This window comes from Quercus suber, unplaced genomic scaffold (assembly GCF_002906115.3).
Source record: "Quercus suber isolate HL8 unplaced genomic scaffold, Cork oak 2.0 scaffold_356, whole genome shotgun sequence".
Classification (NCBI taxonomy): Eukaryota; Viridiplantae; Streptophyta; class Magnoliopsida; order Fagales; family Fagaceae; genus Quercus; species Quercus suber.
In genome coordinates, this window is record NW_027069808.1 from 87,213 (window position 1) to 113,013 (window position 25,801).

The 25,801-nt window shown below is 35.7% G+C and overlaps 1 protein-coding gene, 1 long non-coding RNA gene and 1 pseudogene across 2 annotated transcripts; 2 read left to right on the top strand and 1 right to left on the bottom strand.

Moving 5' to 3' along the window:
• The first annotated feature begins 4,771 nt into the window (after positions 1-4,771).
• On the top strand, positions 4,772-10,731 carry LOC136061832 (G-type lectin S-receptor-like serine/threonine-protein kinase RKS1; annotated as a pseudogene).
• Positions 10,195-13,078, bottom strand: LOC136061833 (uncharacterized). Its single transcript, XR_010623691.1, has 2 exons — positions 12,814-13,078; positions 10,195-10,394 (listed from the first exon to the last, which is right to left on the bottom strand). It is a non-coding gene; the product is annotated as an uncharacterized LOC136061833 (long non-coding RNA).
• Positions 13,079-13,415: 337 nt separating this feature from the next.
• On the top strand, positions 13,416-16,746 carry LOC112020636 (G-type lectin S-receptor-like serine/threonine-protein kinase RKS1). The gene is given in 9 exon segments (XM_065760174.1): positions 13,416-13,436; positions 13,652-14,403; positions 14,405-14,691; positions 14,797-15,013; positions 15,044-15,287; positions 15,500-15,710; positions 15,862-16,099; positions 16,219-16,319; positions 16,322-16,746. Coding segments are annotated over 9 exon segments (2,496 nt in total).
• Positions 16,747-25,801: the final 9,055 nt, after the last annotated feature.

The window sequence follows — 25,801 nt, forward strand, 5'->3', positions numbered from 1 at the left end:
GAACTACTACCCTTTCAAATGCCTTAGGGCTTATGATGTTCAGGTCTTTCGCCTTTGGTACTTCTTTCTTTTTGCTCATGTCGAATGGTTTGGGTATTAAAGGATTAAGCACAATCTTCTTACCCTCAAACATAAATGAGCAAGAATTTGATCGCCCATATAGGGTGACATCTAAATCATAAAGCCAAGGTCTACCTAAGATAATATGCCCTACATCCATGGGAATTACATCACACCATATTTCAGCCTTGTAGGTGAGGAATTGAAGTGGGACAACACATCTTTCTTTTATGGCTATGGAGGAAGTATCCACCCAAGAAACTTTATATGGGTTAGGGTGAGGGGTCAATTTCAAGCCTAGGCGGGAAACAACATTAGAGGACACCGCATTAATGCAACTCCTACTATCTATAATAACCTTGCAAGTTTCGTCTGCGCACTTAGTGTAAGTTTGGAAGATGGCACTCCTTCGCCAATCATCAATGTCTCTCTGCTCTGCCAAAGCACACCTTACCACATTCACTCTAGGGACACCAAAGTCCTTGAAGTTATCAACCTGGGGAGAAATGACTCTAATGCATGAAAGGTAGCTAGGATCATCTTCCCATTCTGCCTCAACATCTTAGGTTCCTTCAACATTTGGATCATACACTAGCTCCTCAATATCTTTAACCTTTTCATCATCTTCTTGAATGACAAGGGCCTTAGAGGGACACCTAACTGCGATGTGTCCAACCCCATTGCATTTGAAGCATTGGAGGCGAGAGCCTAATCTTGAAGGCTCATTGACCACACCTTTTCCTTTGTCCCCTTTTTCTATAGGGGTACTATTGGGGTTGACCTCAAGGGGTAAGGCAAGTCTAGATCTACTACCAAAAGGTTGAAGGTTGGTGGGAACACTCCGGGGCTCAAAACGTCGCTAAAAGATAGATTTGGATGCTAATTCACAATTCCTAGCAAGCTCATATGCTTCTCTTAAGGTAGTGACTCCTCGGGTGATAATCTCTCCTAGTAGGCTAGCATTTAAACCTTTCTTGAACCTATTGAATGTAACAACCTCTTCCTCGACTATTTGAATTCGTCTCTTGAACTCCTTGAACTTCTCTATATATTCAGCCACAGGAGTATTGCCTTGCTTTAGGCAATCCCATTCCTCAAGAAGGGAGCTCCTATAAGTTGAAGGGAGATAATTTTTTGAGAGTGCATTCTTCATCTTAAGCCAATCAGTAATGGGGGGCTCACGTCGTCGCCTAAGGGTTTCCTCAAAGTCTTCCTAGAAAAGGTCAGCTCTTCCAATTAACTTCATCCTGGCATACATCACTTTCTTGTTTTTAGCCTAATGGTAATAGTCAAAGAATTTCTCCATTTGATGCAACCAATCAGTGAAAACCCATGGGTCTAGGCAGCCATCAAAGGTGGGTGCTTCTATTTTTTCCTTAAACATCCTATCATCATAATCCCTAGGGCCATTGTGATTATAGTGATCAGGTTCAAAGTTTGGAGCCCTATTAAGGTAACCGAAGTTATGTTGCCTAAGCATGTTATCTCCTTCATGGTTAATGGTCTCTCGTTGAGATGCTTCAATTTGCTCAACCCTATCCAGTAAATTATGGACACTTTTTGCTAGTTCATCTATGGTTTGCTCTAAGGAGGTCCTGGACTCGGAAGTGGATTGATGTTCAGAGTTTGACATGATGCGACCACTACGTAGATGCATGCACACTATATCTATGAATGCAATTGAGATTCACAAAAGCTCAAGTAACCAATTCTCAATGTAAAATTAAGGTCAAGTAAGAGTGCATGTAGGGATTAGATCAATGAATCACAGTAATAAATTGCAGTCAAGTAGTGACAGTATTCATAATATTAAAAGATAGTCCAAATAAAAGTCAAATTCCAATAAGCCCCAAAATTAATAATGAGAATAAGATATTTCAAAGAAATTGGTTTTTTTTTTTTTTTTTTTTTTTGAATTTTAGAATAGGTACTGAAAGAAAGCACAATAATAAAATAGCTAACTTAAGCACAAAATGGGTAGGCCAGTAGGGTATGGTGGGACATGCACATAAAAAATATAAAGACATTATTTTTCAATAAGACAAATTGAATCCACCAAAAAGAGAGGAAGAATTATACCCTTGTAGTGGCCAACGTACTGCACTTGATAGTCACGTACTTGGCTCCTTAGGTGAATGGATCTTACTTGGAAAATGTGCCTGTAGATGAACAATTCAAAAGCCCAATACATGCAGTGGGCTATCACAGTAACAATATTTCTTTTCTTTTCTTTTTTTTTTGCAAAAATAATAAATACACTGAATGAACGTCAGACACGGACTAAAAGAAATTCAAAAGAAGGACTTTAAACAGACCTCACGACTCACAATACAGACTAAAAATGAAAACCACAAAAACTAAGAGAAACATTATAACTGGCTCGCGATGGAGAAGAAGAAGAAGGAAGAAAATCACTCTCGCAGGAGGAAAAGGAGAAGGAAAGAAGAAGGCCGACGACTGTGCGGCGCGAAGACAGGGAAGACACAGCGGCACGGGACACGAGTGGTGGTCGACGTCCTCAGCGACGGTGGTGACGAATGACGATGGTGTCGGCGGGCCAGGTGTTGATCTGGGGGCTTCGGCGCTGATGGTCTAATCTCAGCGGTGGGGATCGAAGTTGCCGATGGGTCTCGGCATGGGTCTCTCCTTTTTTTTTTTTTTTTTTGGTTTGTGGGTGTGGATTCTGTGATCAGAGGCGGGCGCGGATGTTGGTCACCGGCTTGGGAGGCGTCACTGGCTTCTTTGTTGGCTTAGGGATGAAAAACTCATGTGGGGCTGCGGGTATACACAGATTGCCGGGGCTGGTTTGGGCTTGTTCAAGATCTCATGTGGCAAAAACTTGAAAGGTAATGTCATCTTTGGCTGGATTGCTCGTTTGATGGTTTTGCTTTCAAGTGGTTGTCTACGGTTGTGTTGTATGGATTAGAAGTTTGCTCTGATACCAAAACTGACGTAGGACAACCACACACACAATAGAATAAGAAGATAAACCCTAGGAGTCAGCACCTAAGGCTTGCTTGGAGTCAGCACCAAGTAAAACTGGAGTTGGCACCAGTGAAAGAAAACGCACGTTTTTTTTTTTTAATAATTCTCAAAATTGTTCTACAATAATCGCAAAAAGTGTTTAAATAGCTAACAATAATAAGGCATAAAGAAGCCCTAAAGAAACCCTAATTATTAAATGTTCGGGCTTGCTTAAACTCAAGCCCAATAACTGATAGGCTCCATCCATAAGGCCACAGGTTGGGCTGTCTTCTTTCTCCTATTCGTGCGTGTAATTGGGGGCTTGTACCTCGTGTCCGCGCTAGTTAAACCCTAGTAAGTAGCATAATTAATGGGAGTAGGGGAAATGCAAGTTTCATGATAATTAGCATTTTTACAAAACACAAAACACGTTACACTTTGGGAGTTTTCAGTTAATTTCTACAAAATCAATCTTCATGGATAAAATGACAAGAATGATTGAAACAGTATAGAGCAAAGCTTTTTCAAAATATCTCCATGTGAAACTACATACTATATACTGTGAGCAACAATAACACCATTCCAAAACCAAAAAATCCAACCCAAAGCACGAACTCAATTGCCAATACAAAGTCGGAAATCATTGCCGACACAAAGCTGAAACTAATCTACCGACACAAAGTTGGAACTCATTGCTGACACAAAACCAGAACTAATTCGCCAACACAAAGCCGAAACTCAATAACCATCACAAAGACAGGTGCTAAGATACCAATGTCACACAGACTATAGTATCTATCCAAGTAATCACCGGGTAATCACATGTCATAGCCCAAGGGTAAAAACATAAAGAGCTCACAATTTACATGAAATCAAAACACAATTCAATTTCAAGTAGTTTCATAAAAACTTTGAAATACCATACCCAATATATTCACAAGGTTCTAAAAACCTTCAAACTCATTTCTTATTAAGAAGATATTGTATCAGTTTTCCCAAATATCACAAGTCAAGATAAAAGCATCTTTAAATTTTGCAAATAATGCAATAAATTTATAAAATCCATCCTCTAGAATTTAATCAAAGATGCTAGTCTTTCCCATGCTAACAAATCATGCATTTCCTCATATGTAATAAGAAATATAGTACACTTTCAATGCTTCATGCATTTTTTTATAAATGATTAATAATAATAGTACACATAGTACGTTTTAGGAAAGCCATGAATAATGTTCCAAAATGGGTTTAACCATGAAATACTTGAGTGCAATAATAATTATTTTTCAAAAATCCCATCAAGAAGTTACTTACCTTGGAAGGCCAACCAATTTTACCTCAATCGGGCACCATGAAATCAACCAATCCCATCACTAGGTCCATCATCAAAAATCTCGGAACCTAGAAACAAAATGATCAAGTCTATAAATAACAATACCCATTAGAAAGTACAATCAAACTTGTCTCCATGGATCGAAAATGTCCCCTGAAATCAAATTGAGGGCCTAGAGCTTAACTTGACTATCCAAAGGCACCTATTCCCAAAGAATACCAAACAAGCATACCAATGATCCAAAGGACCATAGCACAACCAAAACATTATAATACACTACCGCAAACAATATGCATTTATTAGATAACATAACACATCACTTCAAAAATGAGGTAGCTAGTCTCAAGAATTTCTTTTGGGTACCAACTAATAAAATTAAGCCATTATAACAATCTTATAAATTCCCAACCATTCACAATGAAACAACCATGTTTAAGTATTACACTAACTCATGTATTGATAATGTCAATACATATTACATCACATAGAAATCAATTATAACATCATCTAATTACTTTCAAAGTTCTAAAACTCATTACATATCTCACAAAGTCCAGCTTTGAATTGAATGAACAACTATAAACAGTTAAACCCAATCTCATAACTGTAAAATATCAAACACTTGATGTGCAAAAAGTACATTCTCAAAGCACTTAAGCTTCTATGGTTAACACTTTCATTACCCATTTGTTTTAAAACAAATTCATAGCAACCATATCATCAAAGTTTCACATACCCACCTCCCCACGACTCCAAGACCTCCATACCCCCATTACCCAAGACAAAATCGTGATTGGGTGAACACTCAAGACCAAACCAAACTTTTCATTCCAAATAAGAATTTCTTACATAAACCCAATAAGCTTGCTCTAGCACAAACCCCATAGCTAGATTTTATTTGGTTTTGTTAGGAATTTCACCTCAAATTCCTTGCTTGGCCGAATGGGTCCCTCTCTTTCCAAAATCTTTTCTTCACAACTGGTGGTGGCGGCTTGAAAAGAAACTCATGGCTGAAGTATTTTTAGTGGAAGACCATGGAGAGACAGAGAGAGAGAGGGAGACATGAATGTGAAAGTGAGGGGTGCCTGACTTAAGGGGATGACACCATTGTTTTTTCCTCCTCTGGTATCGTGGTCAAAAAAAGAAATGGGAAAAGGGGATTCGCCGTTATTTAAAAAGTATCAGATTCCACATGAAGGTCAGGTACTCAATGTGTGATTCTAAGTTCAACTCATGTTTTTAAGATTACTTTCACTTCGGGCACATGGTAGGGAGTTTATTAGAGTACTCTCTCTGTTGTTGTCCGACATTTTTCTCTGGTGTTGTGTTTTATTTGCGTGTGTATGTGATTTATTTATTTAATTGTTTTTGTTCAGTGTTTGTGTGTGGGTGTGTTTTAGATTGGCAGTAGATTGAGTTGGAGAAGAAACTATGCGGCCGAAGATATAAAATTCTGGGTTTAGGCCCAGTCCTTTTAGTCTTATCACTTAATGCTAAAGGGTGTGAAGGAGCTTGCTGATGCTGTCAAAGTCACCATGGGTCCTAAGGGCTAAGGAATTCTATGGCTACCTAATCACATCATTCTTTAATTCATATTTCTGACTATTGTTGTCTATGCAATTCATATCTTAAAAATAAGTTTGATTAGCATTGGTGTTTCTACTCACTTTGGGCCCAAAAATGAATCATTTGTTATATAATAGATATATGTCAAATTGCTTATTGCTTGAGTGCTGAAGATATTTGTGATTTTACTTTTTGTCTGTTTGAGTTAGTGTGATTGAAAGAGTTTTAGAATTATTACTTTACAAGTCCTTTTACAGTGTATGGAAATTACTGTAAATATTTGCTTCCTATCCACTAAAAAACAAGGGAAAGAAATATTTTTTTTTAAAAAGTAAAGATGCCTGTTGTTTGAAGTTCTCTACATCTGCTTTCTTCATATAACAAATTTTGCAATGGATGGCAGATATAGTAGGATAAAAGAAATTATAAAATCCATGTGTTTTAGTTATGCAATACAGTTTACCTTGTCCACTACCTTGAACTTAAGGCTTACATGCCAGATAGAGTATACTTTGATCTCATATGCATGGTTGGGAATCCAAATAGTCTTTTAAATTTTAAAATTGTGCTTCCAATTAGCTGTATTATTTTTCCCTATTTGTCCCATTTTTTTTTCCTTTTAGGACATGATTTTCTTACTTTTCTTTTTGTATACAATCAAAGCATTTAGTAGATTGCATAGTGTGTACTAGATTGTAAAGACTATAATCAACTGGTAGTAGGTTGATTCATGAAAGCCATTGAGATTTTCCGAAATGAGGTTAGCCAAAGAACAGCAGAAAGCTCTGGCATGATGCTAAATTTCCAATTACCAGCTCAGGCATCAGGATAGTTAGCTCTGCCTTGATAACTCTTTAGATCCCAATATGCCAATCTCAGCAAATTTTCTGGACAACATAAACGCCATCCTCATCAAACTATCAATTACCCACTCAAGTATGTGCAAAAAGTTAATGAAATTTTAACATGTTATTCAATCCATCCGTTAAATTGCACTAAAACTAAACAGAAAGATATTTAAGATTAGGTATTGGGACATTTAATTTGATAGTTATTTTCAGGTAGAAAAAAAAAGCCTTCACCAAAAATTGATGCTTTAATTTGATATTTAAGATTATTGACTTGATGCAATATCCATTTTGATACGCTAGTTTTTTGTTTCAAAAAAGATGCGCTTAGTCCTAAAAAGAGAGAATAGTCAAAGACAGGGACCAGAGAGAGAAGACTTCATAATTCTCTCTTTCACACGGTAGGAAGACTTCATAATTCATCAAACCAAATGTCAATATTTTTTGCCCCAAACCCCAAAAAAATGTTATTTTAAGTGAAAGACCAATCACACAAGCATGGATGCTGAAAAACTGATCATGTATTTGATTCTGATAATTCTTTTCTTCCCACTTTGCATTTCCCTTGACACCTTAACATCAGACCAATCCATCAAGGATGGCCAATCTTTGATTTCCAAAGAAAACAATTTTATCTTAGGCTTCTTCTGCCCCGGCAACTCTAGCTATCGGTATCTTGGTATTTGGTATGCCAAAGTGACAAAACAAACTGTGGTGTGGGTTGCAAACAGAAATGATCCTATCAATGATTCCACCGGAGTTCTCTCCATCAACCAATCTGGAAACCTTGTTCTCCATGACAGTCACAACCGTCTACTTTGGTCTACAAATGTGTCTGTCCAAGGGACAACCTCCTGTGTTGCTCAGCTTAAAGATTCAGGAAACCTGGTATTGGTCCAGGACAAAAGCAAAAAGTTGTTATGGCAAAGCTTTGACTATCCTACAGATACTACTCTTCCAGAAATGAAGATTGGGTTGAACAGGATAACTGGGCTCAACAGTTTCTTGACGTCTTGGAAGTCACAAGATGACCCTGGGACTGGGGACTACTTCTTTAAGCTGAATCTTACTGGCTTTCCACAATTGCAATTGTAGTCCATGGCCATGGAACAGACCAGCATTCAAACCCTCATTCGGTTTCAACTCAAATTTTGTTAACAATGAAGATGAGATATCTTACTTTTTCTCTCTTGATGACCCCTCCATCATTACAAGATTTGTGGTGGACAGCTCTGGATTGTACCAACAACTTACTTGGAATGATGGTGATCGGCAATGGAAGCAAGTATGGTCAACACCTAGATCATGTGATAACAATGGAAGCTGTGGTGCATACAGCATATGTATTGTTGACAGCACTACCAGGTTTGTGTGTACCTGTTTGCCAGGGTATGAACCCAAGTCTCTCAGAGATCGTTCTGAGGGATGTGTGAGAAAGAAGTTGGGGTTGTCTATGTGTGGAAATGGAGAAGGGTTTGTGTAGGTGGCACATTTGAAGACTCCTGATACATTTGATGTAGCTTGGAGGGACATGAGTATGAGTAGCTTACAGTGCGAGCAGGCATGCTTGAGGAATTGTTCCTGCACAGCTTTTATCAATTACAATACTAATGGTAAGGGATTCGGTTGCTCATCATTTTATGGTGAACTGATCGACGTTTTAGAGTTTACAGATAATGGGTGGGATCTAAATGTTCGTATTGATGCGACTGAGTTAGGTAGTCTTCTTTTCTGGCTCTCATTTTCCTAAATATTCATTTTTGTCTCTTCCACTCTATGGGTTAACAGTTATTTTTGTTCCCTGCAGCTAAGTATACAAGGAAGTCCAAACGTTTTCTTGGAAAGAAGAGGAAACTAGCAATCACAATATTGTCTCTTGCTGTGCCATTGTTTTTGGCATCCTTGCTAGCGTATATATGGCTAATGAAGAAAAGGAAAACGAAAGGTAACAAAATCACTTGCATTGTATTGTTCACACACACATATATACCAGGATTCATTTAGACTAGTCCTCCACATGATGAGGGGTATATAGCTGCTCCATTGTGAAATTATAGTGAGCAATGTCTTTCTACGTGTTAGGACAGTGAAGAGAAAATTGCACAATCAATCATTAAATTTTACTGGTACCAAAGAGTATTTGGAGGGAAATGAGCTCGAGGAAAGTAGCAGGCATCCAGATTTATCAATTTTTTATCTAAGCTGCATAGTTGCTGCTCCTGACAATTTCTCTCCGACCAACAAACTTGGGCAAGGTGGTTTTGGTTCTTTGTTTAAGTTATAGTTACAATTCATAATGACGTTGAATGTTGATATCTTGCCTATATTCCTTTCTGTTTCATATTCCATTATTGTGAATGCACAGTAAATGAGTTCCATAAGCCAAGACATAAGTGATTGAGAATCAGATTGTGGTATTGAACTCAATTGCTTTGAACTAATTGTTATGACTAAGCTTAATTTATGATCATGAATTCAGGGTCAATTATCTAATGGACAACATATAGCTGTAAAAAGGCTATCCAAAAGTTCAGGGCAAGGAATAGAAGAATTCAAAAATGAAGTTATGTTGATTGCAAAACTTCAACATAGGAATCTTGTCAAAATTTTTGGCTGTTGCATTCAGGAGGAAGAAAAGATGTTGATTTATGAGTACATGCCAAACAAAAGCTTGGACTCCTTCATTTTTGGTACATTTTCTTTCCAAAAATTTATTGCATGCATATGTTTTACTTTCTTCTGTCATATATGTTGAATGAATATATTTGGAGTGCATAAAAACTGCATATTTCAACACTATGTATATCACATTTGAATACATTGAACCGAATTATTGTTGTAGATCATACAAGAAGTTCATTGCTAAATTGGAGGAAACGTTTTGAAATCATAATTGGGATTCCTCGAGGGATTTTTTATCTTCATCAAGACTCAAGATTAAGAATTATTCATAGGGATCTTAAAACCAGCAATGTTCTACTTGATGGTGAGATGAACCCCAAAATTTCGGATTTTGGCATAGCACGTATAATCAAAGGGGATCAAATTCAAGACAAGACAACTAGAGTTGTCAGAACATAGTATCACTCAAACACATGCCCGCATGTGTGCATTGAGATTTGCACACTTGCCATACATACAACAAATAAAGGCCTATGCAAACTTTAACATTTTCTTTAATATTGTTCACATATAGTGGTTATATGTCACCGGAGTATGTAATATTTGGGAAATTTTCAACCAAATCTGATATCTTTAGTTTTGGTGTCATATTGTTAGAGATCATGAGTGGCAAGAAAAACACAAATTCTTATCAAAACCACCCTTCCCTGACATTAATAGGGCATGTAAGTAACAGAAAACAATAATCTTTACTATTTGCATTTATAATACAACCCATATATGGATAATGCTATGACTCACACAGGTTTGGGAACTTTGGAGGGAAGATAGAGCCTTGGATATAGTTGATTCATCAATAAATGAGTCATTTGTTTCCCTAGAAGTCTTGAGATGCATTCAAATTGGGCTCTTATGTGTGCAAGAAGATGCAATGGACCGACCAGCAATGTTGGCAGTTCTTCTTGTGCTGAGTAGTGAAATAGCTCTTCCTTCTCTGAAATAGCCTGCTTTCATTTTCAAAAGTGCTACCAATGATTTTGAATCAATGAGCTTTATTCTATAAATGACGTGACAATAACCAAATTTGAAGCTTGCTAAAGGCAAAGATTATACTTAAGCTGCATCTAATTTGCTTCTATAAGGATTCTAGTTAGCTGCATCTAGATTGCTTCTATAGGGATTTGTAGGACAAATTAATTGTTTACTCATAAATATTTGAAATATCTCTTTATGATTAGTGAGACATTATTTTTGTAATTTTTTTTTTTTTAATACAAGATAGAATTCTATTCTAGCCTAATTTAAGTGTATATGTGTGTGAAGTTCCCTCCTAAAGACTTGAACCCTGTCCCTTACCCTCCACACTCCACAAGCACTTATACTTGTGGAGTGACCATCGCACCTAGGGTGTGCTGTGATTTTTTGTAATTTCAATATAGTAAAACTTGTAATACCGGTATGACTCATAAATTAATGTTGTCTTGTGTGGTGACCGAAAAGCCCATGACACAAAACACTGACAAAGAGGCCATAAAAATTGCAAACAAAACAAAGGTTTTTTTTTTGGAGCCAAGATAAGCTGGGAGCATAAACACCCACTTGCTTGTGTTCTTTGTGACCAAACTCAACTCCATTGTTGAAGAAAAATGCGAGCTTTGAGAGAGAGAGAGAGATTGTTGAGACTTGAGAGTGTATTGTTTGAGCTTGCATTGTGGTATTTTTGAGAAAGAATGATGAGTCACTAAGAACAGCACCCAACAGCAGGTGAGAGAATCAATCAGTGGTTGTAGGATTATCTATGTTAGTTAATGTTTGTAATGATCCCCCATTCTGTGTCTTGTGTTTTATTTGTGTGTGTGTGATTTAGATTGGTAATATTTTGAGTTGGAGAAGAAACTATGCTGCCAAAGATATAAAATTTGGGGTTTTAGCCTGGGCTCTGTCTTATGCTAAAGGGTGTGGAGGGGATTGCTGTTGCTGTCAAAGTCACCATGGGTCCTAATCACACCATTCCTTAATTCATATTTCTGACCATTCTTTAATAATGCCTCAATAATAAGTTAGAACCAAAAATCAATCATTCATTTAAGTTTTCCATATATGCTTTCTTCATATAGCATATTTTGCAATAGATGGGAAATATGGTACAATAAATGAGGTGAATATAATGTTACACTATTAAATGGTCAATAAAAGACTTGTGTAAGCCCATGTGTTTTGGTCATGAGATAATTACAATATACTGTTAATCTCACAACTCCAACCCAATACACCAATCTTAACCCATTTTCTAGATCCCTCATTTGCCAACCTATTAAGTTGCTCTAAAACTTAAGAAAAATATATTTAAGATAAGTATTGTGATATTTTGTCACGCCCCAAACCTGAAAGGGTTCAAAGCATGAGAAATACATCCCAAAAGTACCTATAGATTTTTCATTTTTGACAATTCAATCCAAACAATTCATACCAAGTACCAACATCAAGAACTTTCATAATAATTTCATTAAAGATACTTCCAAAGTAAGTCAAATCTTTATGCAATAATTACAAGGACCATTGGCCACAAAGAATGGAGGTCTAAATTAACTACATATAATCATTTTGTTTCTAAGATGGGATAAAAGTCATCACCAAAATCAGTTACAAAACATTTGTGCAAAATATCCTAGTGTGTGCAGATCCAACACTAGGTCAGGAGTCTCATACTCCTAAGGTCTATAATACCAAAAGTCTAGCCTCCAGAAAGTAGTTGCCTATCTACTATAAGCCATAACATCTAACTCAAAAGGTCGTTGCCTACTCTGTAAAAATTCATAATTAAACAGTAGTGAGACAAAGCTCAGTAAGTAGCAATGTTAATGTGCTACTGGTCGTGTCACAAAGACCGCAAGTACCAGTTACAGGCTACCATGTCACACAGACACAGGTGCCATAATATAATCCACCATGTCACAAAGACTTAGATGTTGCACTACTGGCTGAGTCACAAAAACTGCAAGTACCAGTTATCGACTACTATGTCACGCAGACTTAGGTGCCATCATACCAACATCACAAAGATCCAGGTATTTGGCTGGGTAATCACTAGGAAATCACAATTGCCATGACATGAGGTAAGGTGTCATAAAGAGCTGGCAAGTTTATATAATCGAGTTTCGTAACACATTTCTAATAAATTTGCATAATTTCCAAAGAAATTCCTATCTAGTAGGATTTGCCACCCACTTGTCAAATGACTTCCCAAATGACTTCTCACCCACTTGTCAAATGATGCTTGCCAATTCTTTAAATTATCCAATTATTTGTAATATCCATTATAAATGAATCACATCAAAGCCAATCTCCTAGAATTAATAAAAACTTCGCATTATTACCACATTATATACATACACACATTACATGTTTTAATTAGCTACTTACCTTGCAAGACCGCATAAAAGCCTAGCTTCCAAGTGCTCCAACAAGAATTAGTTAAAACCTAAAGAAAAGGTATACAAGTTTATCAAGACAAGTTTGAAAATCTTAAACTAAGTCTAGTTAAGTAACTTTAATCTCCCCTAGAAACAGTTCACTTAAGCAAGCCCAAACTTAGAATGTTGGGCATATTTTATTAGCTCCTTTGAGGCCACCCTCTTGCCAATCACAACTTTACCCAAAAATCTCCTTAATCTCATAATTTCTTCACTTGAAAGATCTCCCACACCCACAACACTAGCATCACAAACATTTACCAAGATAATAAGGCATCAAAACTGCCAAATCTTAGCTATAGAAAACCTCAAATGGCCACCATTCATTTAAATAAATACAAACACTAAGCCCTTCATCAGAATATGTTCACCAAATCAAAACTCTTAAGGCTTAATCATGTGAATATCACTTCAAAAGCTTAGATCAACAATATGAAAATCCACCAAATTATTCTGAGTTTTTACCTTAGTAGTTTGAGATGAAGGAGCCTAGAGATTCTTATGAGGTTCCTCGGTGAATCTCATCGATAAAAAGATGGTGGTGGTGACCCAATGGAGTGGTGGTTGGTAAGGGTGAGAGAGAGATGGAGGTGTATATGTGTGTGTTTTTGTGTGAATAAAAGAAAGCAAAGTGGGAGAGAAGGCCTTAGGTGACCCGTAAAGAGAGAGTGAGAGATATTTTACGAGATTGTGCGGTGGGGAATAGATGAATAGTTGGGAGCTCACGTGGGGGATTTTAAAAAAAATATCTGCTAGTCAGTGAAAATTGATGCCTAGAATGCCTACAGTCCCTTGACGCAATTGATTCCTCAGGTGTTCTCTCCATCAACCAGTATGGAAACCTTGTTCTCAATGACAGTTCTAAGCGCCTTCTTTGGTCTACAAATGTGTCTGTCCAGGGGACAACCTCCTCTGTTGCACAGGTTCAAGATTCAGGAAATCTGGTATTGGTCCAAGGAAATTACGAAAAGGTCATATGGCAAAGCTTTGATCATCCTACAGACACACTGCTTCCAGGCATGAGGCTTGGGTTGAATCGGAAAAATGGGCTAGACAGGTTCTTGACATCTTGGAAGTCGCAAGATGACCCCAGAACTGGGGACTACTTCAAAAAGGTGAATCCTACTGGCTCTCCACAAGTCGTCTTGTATAAGGGTTCGACTTTATATTATCAGTCATCTCCATGGCCGTGGCCAACATCATCATCATCAACAACTTTCTCATCGGGTTTTAATTACGATTTTTTTAACAACGAAGATGAGGTATCTTACAACTACTTTTTTGATGACCCCTCTTCTAGGGTAGTGGTTGGCAACTCTGGATTACTCCAGAAACTTATGTGGAATGATGGTGATCTTCAATGGAAGGAATTCTGGTCAGCACCTAAATACCGTTGTGAGAACTATAGCCACTGCGGTGCATACGGTATATGTGGTCCCGAGTCTGCTGACAGTTTTAATAAGTTTGAACGTACGTGTTTGCCAGGGTATGAACCCAACTCTTGGAAGAATTGGTACCACAGAGATGGTTCTGGGGGGTGTGAGGAAGCAGTTGGGGTTGTCGATGTGTGGGAATGGAGAAGGGTTTGTGAAGGTGGAGCTTTTGAAGGGTCCTGATTCATTTAATGCAGTTTGGATGGACAAAAGTATGAGTAGCTCAGAGTGCGAGCAAGCATGCTTGAGAAATTGCTCTTGCACAGCTTTTGTAAGCATGAATATTGATGGGAAGGGGATGAGTTGTTTGGCATGGTATGGTGAATTGATTGACGTTTGGGAGAATTCATATGAAAGGTGGGATCTAAATGTACGTGTAGATGCAACTGAGTTAGGTGGCCTTCTCCACTTGCATTTTTCGTAAATTTTCATTTCTGCCTATTTCACCTTACAAATCGTGGACTGATTTTTTTTTTTTTTTTTTTTTTTTGGTCCTTCAGCTATTTACACAAAGAAGTCCAATGGTTTTCTTGGCCACAAGAGGCAGCTGGCTATTGCAATAATTTCTGTTATGGTGACATCTTTTTTGGTATGCTTGATAGCCTATATATGCCTAATGAAGAAGAGGAAAACAAAAGGAAACAAAATCACTTCCATTGTATTGTTCACACAAACACAGAGGAATATATATATATATATGTGCATATTAAATCAAGCGTCATTTTAGTAGTCTACATGAGCTATATAAATGCTCAATTGCAAAATTATAGTGAGCAATTTATCAATATGTTTTTGGACAGTGAAAAGAAAATTGCACAATCAATCATTATATTTTACTGGTACTAAAGGCTATTTGGAGGGAAATGAGCTAGAGGAGAGTAATAGACATCCAGATTTATTGATCTTTGATCTAGGCTGCATAGTTGCTGCCACTGACAATTTCTCTCCAATCAACAAACTAGGGCAAGGTGGCTTTGGTTCTGTTTTTAAGGTACAGTTACAATTCATAATGACATCGTCTAACGTAGGGATCCTGCATATTTTCCTTTCTTTTTCAAATTCCATTATTGTGTGAGTGTGAATGCAGGAAAATGATTTACATAAGCTAAGACATAAGTTATTGAAGAATCAGATTGTGGCATTGAACTCAATTGTTTTGAAGTAATTGTTATGAATGAGCTTAGTTTTGGATCATGGATTCAGGGTCAATTATCTAATGGACAAGAAGTAGCTATTAAAAGGCTATCCAACAGTTCAGCACAAGGAATAGACGAATTCAAAAACGAAGTTTTGTTGATTGCAAAACTTCAACATAGGAATCTTGTCAAGCTTTTTGGCTGTTGCATTCAGGGGGAAGAAAAGATGTTGATTTATGAGTACATGCCCAACAAAAGCCTAGACTTCTTCATTTTTGGTATGTCTTCTTTCTATAAATCAATTGCATTCATTTGTTTTATTTTCTTTTATTATTTATGTTCAAAGAATATATTTGGACTACACACAACCAAATATTTTTACACTAATTAATCACATTTTGAGTATACTGGAGTTAAATTTTATTGTAGATCATACAAGAAGTTCATTGCCTAATTGGGGAAAACGCTTTGAAATCATCATTGGGATCGCTCGTGAGATTTTGTATCTTCATCAAGACTCAAGATTAAAAATCATACATAGGGATCTTAAAACCAGTAATGTTCTCTTAGATGGTGAGATGAATCCTAAAATTTCGGATTTCGGTATAGCTCGTATATTCAATGGGGACCAAATTCAAGACACAACAACTAGAGTTGTCGGAACATAGTAAGTATCACCCAAACACATGCACGCTTGCATGCACAAAGCCTTGCACAGTTGCCACCCTTACGAAAATGAAGGCCTATGCAAACTTTAACTTTATTTTTAATATTGTTCACATGCAGTGGTTATATGTCACCAGAATATGCAATATTTGAGAAATTTTCAACAAAATCAGATGTCTTTAGTTTTTGTGTCATATTGTTGGAGATCGTTAGTGGCCAGAAGAAAACAGTTCTTATCAAAGCATATTCCCTAACTTGATAGGGCATGTAAGTAATAAAAAACAACAATCTTTACCATTTGCATTTATAATACAAGCCCTTATGGATAATGCTATGAACTCACATAGGTTTGGGAACTTGGAGGAAGATAGAGTCTTGGATATAGTTGATTCATCAATAAATGAATCATTTGTTTCCCATGAAGTCTTGAGATGCATTCAAATTGGGCTCTTATTTGTGCAAGAAGATGCAATGGACCGACCAACAATGTTGGCAGTTCTTCTCATGCTAAGTTGTGAAACAACTCTTCCTTCTCCAAAACAACCTGCTTTCATCTTTAGAAGACCTAACAATAATTTGGGATCAATCACAAGTGAGCAGTTTTATTCTATAAATGACGTGACAATCACCGAATTTGAAGCTCGCTAAAGGTAAAGATTCTAGTTAGCTGCATCTAAAATGCTTCTATAAGGATTTCTAGGACAAATTAAAATTTTTCTCTTTTTGTATTTATGAAAAAAATGTAATTTCTTATTCATTTTCTTCTTAAGTGTTAAATTTTTTTTTTTTTTTTTTCAGTTGTTACTACTACTACTTATATTGTTACTAATAATCTGTTTTTTTTAACTTAGGGTACGTTTGGTATACTGAATGGAGATTACGACATAAATTGTAATCTTTATTACTAGTAATAAAATATGTTGTAATGTAATAACTAAACATGTTCATTAGTTTGGTTGTGAGTTATAATATTAGAATGAAACTTAATATCTATTTTAAGAAATATCTTATTGATACAATGATATCTCCTTAAAAATTGTTATTTTTAAATTTAAGAGAAATATATGTTATTTTTTATGATTTTTTATTTTTATAATCGTTAGATGTATATAGAAAATTTGTTTATTTGGAAATATATAAAGTTTTGAAATTATTGCACTTACTAAGGAATGGCTAATACAACTTTTTAAAGAGGAATAATTATTCCTCATTTTGAAGAATAGCTATTCATAAGGAATAACTATTCCTTATAATAAAAACATAACCAAACTAAAGAATAACTAAACTATAGGAATAACTATTACATTACAGTGTCTATTACAGCTACCAAACATGCCCTTAGTAAGTGGCATTACATGTAGGGTTTGAAATTCCACTCTCATTATTGTAACTATTAAATTCTTTAAAAGTAAATACACATTTTTAACTTGGTTTTTTATCATAAGATTCAATAATTGAGACAACCGCTGCCTTTCTAGTTCGATTTTTCAATTAATTCTCCAAGTTTGTTCAGCTCCCTTGTGAAAGTAACAATAATATTCTCTAATTTCTAAATAAGATGAAATATAAAAATAGATTGACTCTCCTTTTACTCCAAGTGATCCAAAAGTAAATAGAATTGATGGTGAATATAACCTACTTAGGTGGACTGCACTCTCCCTTGACCTTTCAAGGTCATTCTTTTTTTTTTTTCTTTTTTGCTGAGACGTTGATCTTTCAAGATCTATAGACTATAACGCAGTGCAAGCCTCAACATATCTGTATATATATATATATATATGTATTTAAAGCCAAATCTAAAAGAAAATTCAATTAAATCTCAAATTTGAGTCTAATTTTATGCTATGGGTGTCTCATCCATTTTTTTTTTTTTTAATTTTGGTGCAACTGCTTACTACACTATAAAAATCAAGGAATCTAATTTAAATTTCTTAATTTTTTGTGTTAAATGAGTTATTAAGTGTGAAAATTATAGAATCAAAATTAATAAACCTTAAAAAAAGTCACCATCATTGATTCATTTTTATGGTATTATTATTATATAAATAATGGTTAGACAAACTTAAATTAAGAATTTCATGGATAACAATTTAAATGATTTTTTTTTTCATTTGTTTCAAATAAACTTATATTTATTTTATTAGTAGCTATTTTATATTTTCAAATATACATCTTTGTGATGAGATAGAAGCAATGATGAGAAAATTCTGGTGGGGTCAAAGAGGTCAAGAATCTAAGATTGCTTGGGTTAGTTGGAAGAATATGTGCAAGTCCAAGTTGAATGGAGGAATGGGGTTCAGAAATCTGCACGCTTTCAACCTTGCTATGCTAGCTAAGCAGGGTTGGCGGTTGGTTTCGAATCCTAACTCTCTGGTGGCCCAAATTTTTAAAGCGAGGTATTATCCGCATGGTGATGTTTTTCACGCAAAGCTTGGATCCAGCCCTTCTTATACTTGGAGAAGCATTTTCCATGGGTTGGAAGTTGTAAAGAGAGGCACCCGATGCCGTGTTGGTAATGGTGAGAGGATTTTGATTTGGGAGGATAAATGGTTACCGACTCCAACTACATACAAAGTTATCTCCCCCTTGAAGCCTTTTAATGATTACCCTAGGGTCTCGGCGCTTATTGATAGAGATACTAGGAGGTGGAAAGGTGATGTAGTGAGATCTCTATTCTTGCCCTTTGAAGCAAAGACTATCCTAAATATTCCTCTTTGTCACAGCCTTCCAGAAGACCAGATTATTTGGGTGGGTAATAGAAAAGGAGAATTCAGCGTTAAAAGTGCATATTATATTGCTCTTGGGGTAGTTGATACTTTGGAGGAAGGTGAATGCTCATCCGGTGATTCTAGAAGCCCTTTATGGAGAAAGCTATGGCACTTGAAAATTCCTCCCAAGGTTCGTATTTTTGCTTGGAAATTATGTATGAATGCTCTCCCTACTTTTGTGAATTTGCAAAGAAAAGGTGTTGAAATCTGTGATGTTTGTCAGGCTTGTGGCATAGAACCAGAAATGAATTCTCATGTGTTTGTGAAATGTGAAATGGCTAAGAGGGTTTGGAGATGTTGGCCGGGTTGTCCAAATGTGCTGCTGAATGCTAATATGAGTATTGTAGATATAGCTATGGAGATTTTGGAAACTGGTACTACTAGTGAACTAGAGTTCTTCTTTGGGGCTGCTTGGGCTATTTGGTACAATAGAAATAAAATTGTGTATTAGTACTCAAGTCAAATTCCTGATTTTATTTGGGGTTTTGCAAAGAAGCATATTCTTGAGTTCCAAAATGCTTCAACAGCTAGTTCTCAAAGTCTGTCACAGTCAGAAGGAAAGTGGTTAGCGCCTCCTCCAGCTGTGTTCAAGATCAATGTTGATGGTGCTACTTCCGGAAGTGAAAAGAACTCAAGTGTGGGAGTTATTATAAGGGATGCAGCGGGTAAAATAATTGCTGCTTGTTGCAATTATTTTCAGGGTCATTACTTGGTGGAGGAAGTTGAAGCTTTGACTTTGGAATGTGGTCTCCTTCTTGCCAAAGAACAAAAGCTCCCCCAAATTATCTTGGAATCAGATGCTTTAACAGTGGTCAATAGTGTCATAGCAGCTGAAGTTGGTGGCAATCTTGGCCATATTTATCAAGGAATCCTTAGTCTTCTTTCTTCTTTTAATAGCTGGAAAATCAAGCATGTGAAAAGAGAATACAACAAGGCAGCTCACGAGCTCGCTCAGTATGCGCGGCAGATGGAATCATCTCAGGTTTGGAAAGGAGTTTATCCTCCTTGGCTGGTGCGAGTTGTTCAGGAAGTTAGTTTGTAGTTGATTCTGTGCTTTGTATTTCCTTTCTTGGCTTTGTTGTACTCTCTTTTTATTTGGCAATGAAGTTTTCAGCAGGTTGCTTTGCCTTCAAAAAAAAAAAAAAATTATATTTCTAAACATAAACATTAAAATCCAATAAAAAGTGAAAAAAATAAATAAAAGGAAAGAAAACCATAACAGAGCTTATCATTGAAGCAAACAAAGGTTGGTGGACAGCGGCCGAGCAAGCTCCAGATGTGATGAAAACTAGTGGGGATGGCAAATTTGGAGAACACATGGTGGGTGGTCTTGTTCGTGATGTGGTCAATGATGGCACAAATGGGTCGGGTCGTACCCGGGTCACGTTGGAGATACCCATCTATGTCTTTGGTCGGTTGGAAATGGAATAAAGGGGAATGGAGGAGAGAGGAAGGGATAGAAGAAGTAACATCAGAACCAACAAGAAGGGTAATGTTGTAATTTCGGGAGAGGAGGATTTTGCAGATCTCAATACAAGGGAAGAGATGGCCTTCCGCTATTTTGCGCACCACCGAAATCTCACCTGAGCTTGAACTTGAACATAAAGAAGACATCTTTAATTGAACTTGTTTTTCATAAGCAACACAGAACAAAGCTGGTATTTGAGTTGATTTGAGTTGAGTGTACTAAAATTTGGTTTGGTTCAATGGGTTCCAACTCTAGTGAGACAAGTCTGGTTCTATGGGCTCTCTCCCTCTCTCTCTCTCTCTCTCTCTCTCTCTCTCTAAATCTGACCCCAAGGTTTCTCTCTCCTCTAGCATCTTCTTCATGTATTAGAATTGGTTTTTTGAAGTCCACCTAACTCTCACGTGACTGTGCTGTTAGTATTCTAAAAGGAGACTAACATATGTATTGATTTGACAGTTATAAATAGTTTATAAAGTAAATTAACAAATTTAAAAGTTTAAGCGGGCGTTATGGCCAAAAAGTGTTAAGACCATTTTTCCTGCCTATAGACCTAATGAACCTTTTGTAGACAAAAAGTTAAAGAATGGCTCTTTTAAATAGGTGAAGTAAATAATGTTTCCCTTTTAATAGTTACAAACAAATGTACTAGTAACCAAGCAAAAAAAATAAAATAAATGTACTAGTATTATATAAAAATGACTTTTCAGTATTTATTTGTGGGAGAGTTCATAATTCTCACTATAAACTATAAATTGAGCTGTCTCTCTTTAATAATTAAAAATGAGTAGATATTCCTTACCTTTAGTTAAACAGTTAATACATAATGGAATCTTTTCCTTCCTAGAATATTCCACAATAAAATGTCGGAAACACTCCCAACTAATTAGTTCACCTAAATAGCCACATTACCAAACCACTAAACTAAATTATCCTTTTTCTCCAAAATAAATAAAATAAAATTCTCGCAATATAAACTCTTCCTGAAAATGGCAGCATCCTTCTCAACCAAAAGGATGAACCATACAGTTGTCAAGCAGAGCTTTTTATTTTACCAAAATTTAGAAGTGTTTGGTATATGGTGTTTGAGTTGTGACTTTGAAGTGAGATATATGCATCTTCTTTTGCATAGTATGTGACGCCTACATATTTATGTGATACATATACTATGAGAATTTCCAGATGTGATGAAAACTAGTGGGGATGGCAAATTTGGAGAACACATGGTGGGTGGTCTTGTTCATTATGTGGTCAATGATGGCACAAATGGGTCGGGTTGTACCCGGGTCACGTTGGAGATAACCCATCTATGTCTTTGGTCGGTTGGAAATGGAATAGAGGGGAATGGAGGAGAGAGGAAGGGATAGAAGAAGTAACATCAGAACCAACAAGAAGGGTAATGTTGTAATTTCGGGAGAGGAGGAGTTTGCAGATCTCAATACAGGGGAAGAGATGGCCTTCCGCAATTTTGGGCACCACCGAAATCTCACCTGAGCTTGAACTTGAACTTGTTTTTCATAAACACAACAGAAAAAAGCTGGTATTTGAGTTGATTTGAGTTGAGTGTACTAAAATTTGGTTTGGTTCAATGGGTTCCAACTCTAGTGAGACAAGTCTGGTTCTATGGGCTCTCTCCCTCTCTCTCGCTCTCTAAATCTGACCCCAAGGTTTCTTTTGTGGTAGCACAGAAGTAGATAAGATCATTAGTTGTTGTTGTTGTTCAAGAAGAGTTACTAAATTAAATTGAAGGGTCAGGATAGCATAATTTTTCCTTTGTTGCTTTTATTTTTAAATGAATGTCTTCCTCATTTGTTAATGCTTGATAATTTAATATAAAAATAAAAATAAAAAAACCAAAAATAGTATATGCAGATTTTCACATATGTACTATTTGTAACCAAAAAAAAAACTATTAAAATTACTTTTGATCCTTGACAATGTTATCATAGAAAATATATATATATATATATATATAATGCAATAGTAGTATGTCAAATATTATATATAATGCAATGGTAGCATGAAAAAGAAGGCAGATGATAATGTTTGAGAAGAGAACCAAAAGAAAATGGCATGGAAGACGAAATAATTTCGAAACCGTGTATTAGAAATGGTCCTACACTAGCTAGGAAAAACAAGAGAATGGTCATGGGAACAATTGGAACCATCTTCTGCTAGAGTTTCATTTATACTATGTTTGATTTAGTTGCTCCAAAGGAATGGCCAATATGCATATATTATGCTATTTCTTGAGGCATAAGTTACTTAAAGCATTAGTCATTGCAGGAAATAAAAAAGTTCATAAACATTTAGAAAATACAAATGACATAAACCTCTGAAAGTTTTTTATAAAATATTTTAGAATTGTTATGATATAATGTTTATACAATCAAAGTCTGAAGTTGGTTGATTTCAACACTTAATTAAATTGTATTATGCTATTGCTAGAATTTCATTGTATTTAGAATATATATCCTGAATATTACTTTTAATTTTGATCCTTGATTGCAACTAATTGTGCTCTAATGTGTTTCTTTATTACATTGCAGGGAAAGTTTTTCTTAGACAGTCTGACAACATTCTTAAATTTCCTGGATTAATGGTCTGCATTTAGGCGAAACTCAATGTTTTTTTTTTTTTTTTATCCCGTATTTCTTTGTTTGTTGCTCTACATTTACCTTTAGTGTAGAATTTTGTAAGACTATTTACGACTGTAGTTTGATGCATTTCATGGATTAATACTACAGGATTTGAGTATCATAATATATTAATTATTAATTATTGTTTGTCGAAGTCGCTTATATTTGCTTCTACAAAAAACAGAGACAGCTATAATCTCTCTTGGACCACCATAATTTTATTTTGATAATCTTTTGAACCTATGGAACATGTTTTGAATAATAAATTATTGGAGTAAAAAAAAACATTAAAAAAAAAAAACACTTTCTTTTTGCTTGAGTGCATGGGTGGTAAAGGAATACAAATTTTCTAAATCTATTTCTAAAAGATCTATTTAAAATTTTGTTGACCACCACGAAATTTCAAGATTAAATTTGGAAGTCTCTATGACTCTCTAGATTCGCGTCTTCTTCTTGTAAGTAATTATTTGATTTTATATTTTTGGTATTATCTTAGTGAAAAAATGTTTATATTTTCAGTTACCAAGTCTTTTGTAATAAATAAAAGTATCCCGCACACTGTGCGGGTTATAAGCTAGTTTTACTAAAACTAAAAGAGCGTTACTTGGGAAAAATCATTTAAGTGCATGATAAAGAGGATAAACTTAACCAACCTATGCACACGGTTGGGCATATTCTCTCTCCCTCCAATTGCAACCATTTTCCCCCTTCAATCATGAAGTCACCATGAAATGACTCATAATATCATACTGTACCGTTGGACTCATTTTATTATGCCACCAAAATGTTAGAAGTCCATTAATATTATATAGTTGGAGCCATAAACCACATAAAGATAAATCATTATGTCCTTATCTCTAAATTTACATTATTGAATATATTTTACTTCATTATCACTGTACCGCTGGACTTATGTTATTATGTTGTTGGAATGTTATTAGCTCACTGACGCTATACGGCTGGAGCCACAAATCATATAAAGTGATGCTATAGTTGGAACCACAAAGCATAGTAAGATAAGTCAACATTTCTCTATCTTTGAAATCACATTGCTTAAGAGAGTGTGTTGTGTGTAGTATAACTTGTCTCACCCTCCATTAAAAATTATCATGGCTTTTGAGTTGAATTTTGGTGTGCCTTTGTGTTAGAACTCCTTTCTCTCTCCCCTTTGTGTGTGTGTTTGTTTCTAAAAAAATGGGGTAATTGTCCCACATTGCTTAAGAGAGTGTGTTGTGTATAGTATAACTTACCCCACCTTTTCTTAAAAGTTACCATGGCTTTTGAGTGGAGTTGTGGTGTGCTTTTGTGTTAGAACCCCTTTCCCTCTCTCTTGTGTGTGTGTGTGTGTGTGTTTGTTTCTCAAAAAAAAAGGGGAAATTATCCCACATTGCTTAAGAGAGTGTGTTGTGTTTAGTATAACTTGCCCCACCCATTCTCTTTCCCTCTCCCCTCTGTGTGTGTGTTTGTTTCTAAAAAAAAAAAAAAAGACATACAATTTTGGACATGAATCACCGCTGGACATATATTATTCAGATATAAACCACCACTGGACATATATTATTAGGACATAAACCACCGCTGGACATAAACTACTACTAGACATAAATCACTGCTAGACATATATTATTTGGACATAAACCATAGTAGGACATAAACTATTTGACATACATTATTTGGACATAACCCATTGCTGGACATATCGTATTATATTGAACATGAACCATGAACCACTGCTGGATATGAACTATTTTGGACTCATCCCATTGTTGGACATATGACATTCAATTAATTATTCTCTACTATTGGACATCACTTAATATATATAATAATAATGTTCAACTCATCATTTAATCAAAACTATTATGCTAGACATTTTATTTATTTATTTCAACCATTATCACGATTCTTAGACTTTGGGCTTCGTCTATTTTATAGGCTTAAAGATGCACCGAAAGCCATTGGTTTATGCAGTCCAATGTTGAGTTCTGGATTGAACTCATCAAAATAAATTTAGGTCTAACAAAGTCACCCCTCCAGCGGAAAACAAATGTCTTCGCAAAAAAAAAAAAAAAAAGGGCCCATTCAAACCTCAAAATACAGTATCCCTTAAACCCCGTAACCCCTAAATCCAAATCAGGTCTTGGAAAAGTCTGCACTCCTCCTTATTTCAAATATCCGACTTGCCCCTTGTCATTAGGTATAATAAGACTTTGGATAGTAGAATCAATCATCTTGTGAACAAAACTCCTCCACTAATTGATAAACTTTGTTATTTTATGTCAAACAAGAGTGATTATGTGCCCAAAAATATGCTAGTCACTTAAGAATAAGAGAATGACCTTAACTTGTTATTTGTATATATGTTTTTTTGAATGATAGGATAAAAAAAGATTCATCACGCGATGTTGAAGAGGCCACTTTCAAACCGATTCTATTTTTAGAATTAAATTCTATCAATTCTTCACCCCTACAAACAACGCATAAATGTTTAAGAGAACTAATTTTTTAAACGGGTCTTGGAAAGGTCCTTAGTCTTCCTTATGTCGAGGATTCGACTTGCCCATTGCCATTAGGTACAATAAGAGTTTGGATAGTAGAATCAATCGTCCTATGAAACTCCTCCCCAAATTGATAAACTTTGTTATTATTATGTCTAATAAGTGTGGTTTTGTGCACAAAAATATGTTATTATCACTTGGGTGAATAGGAGAATAACCCTAACTTATTTACATATATAAAGAAAAATTTCATATTCAAGCAATGTTGAAGAAACATTTTCAAACTAAATCAACTTTCAGAATTGAATTCTATCAATTCTTCACCCTATTCAA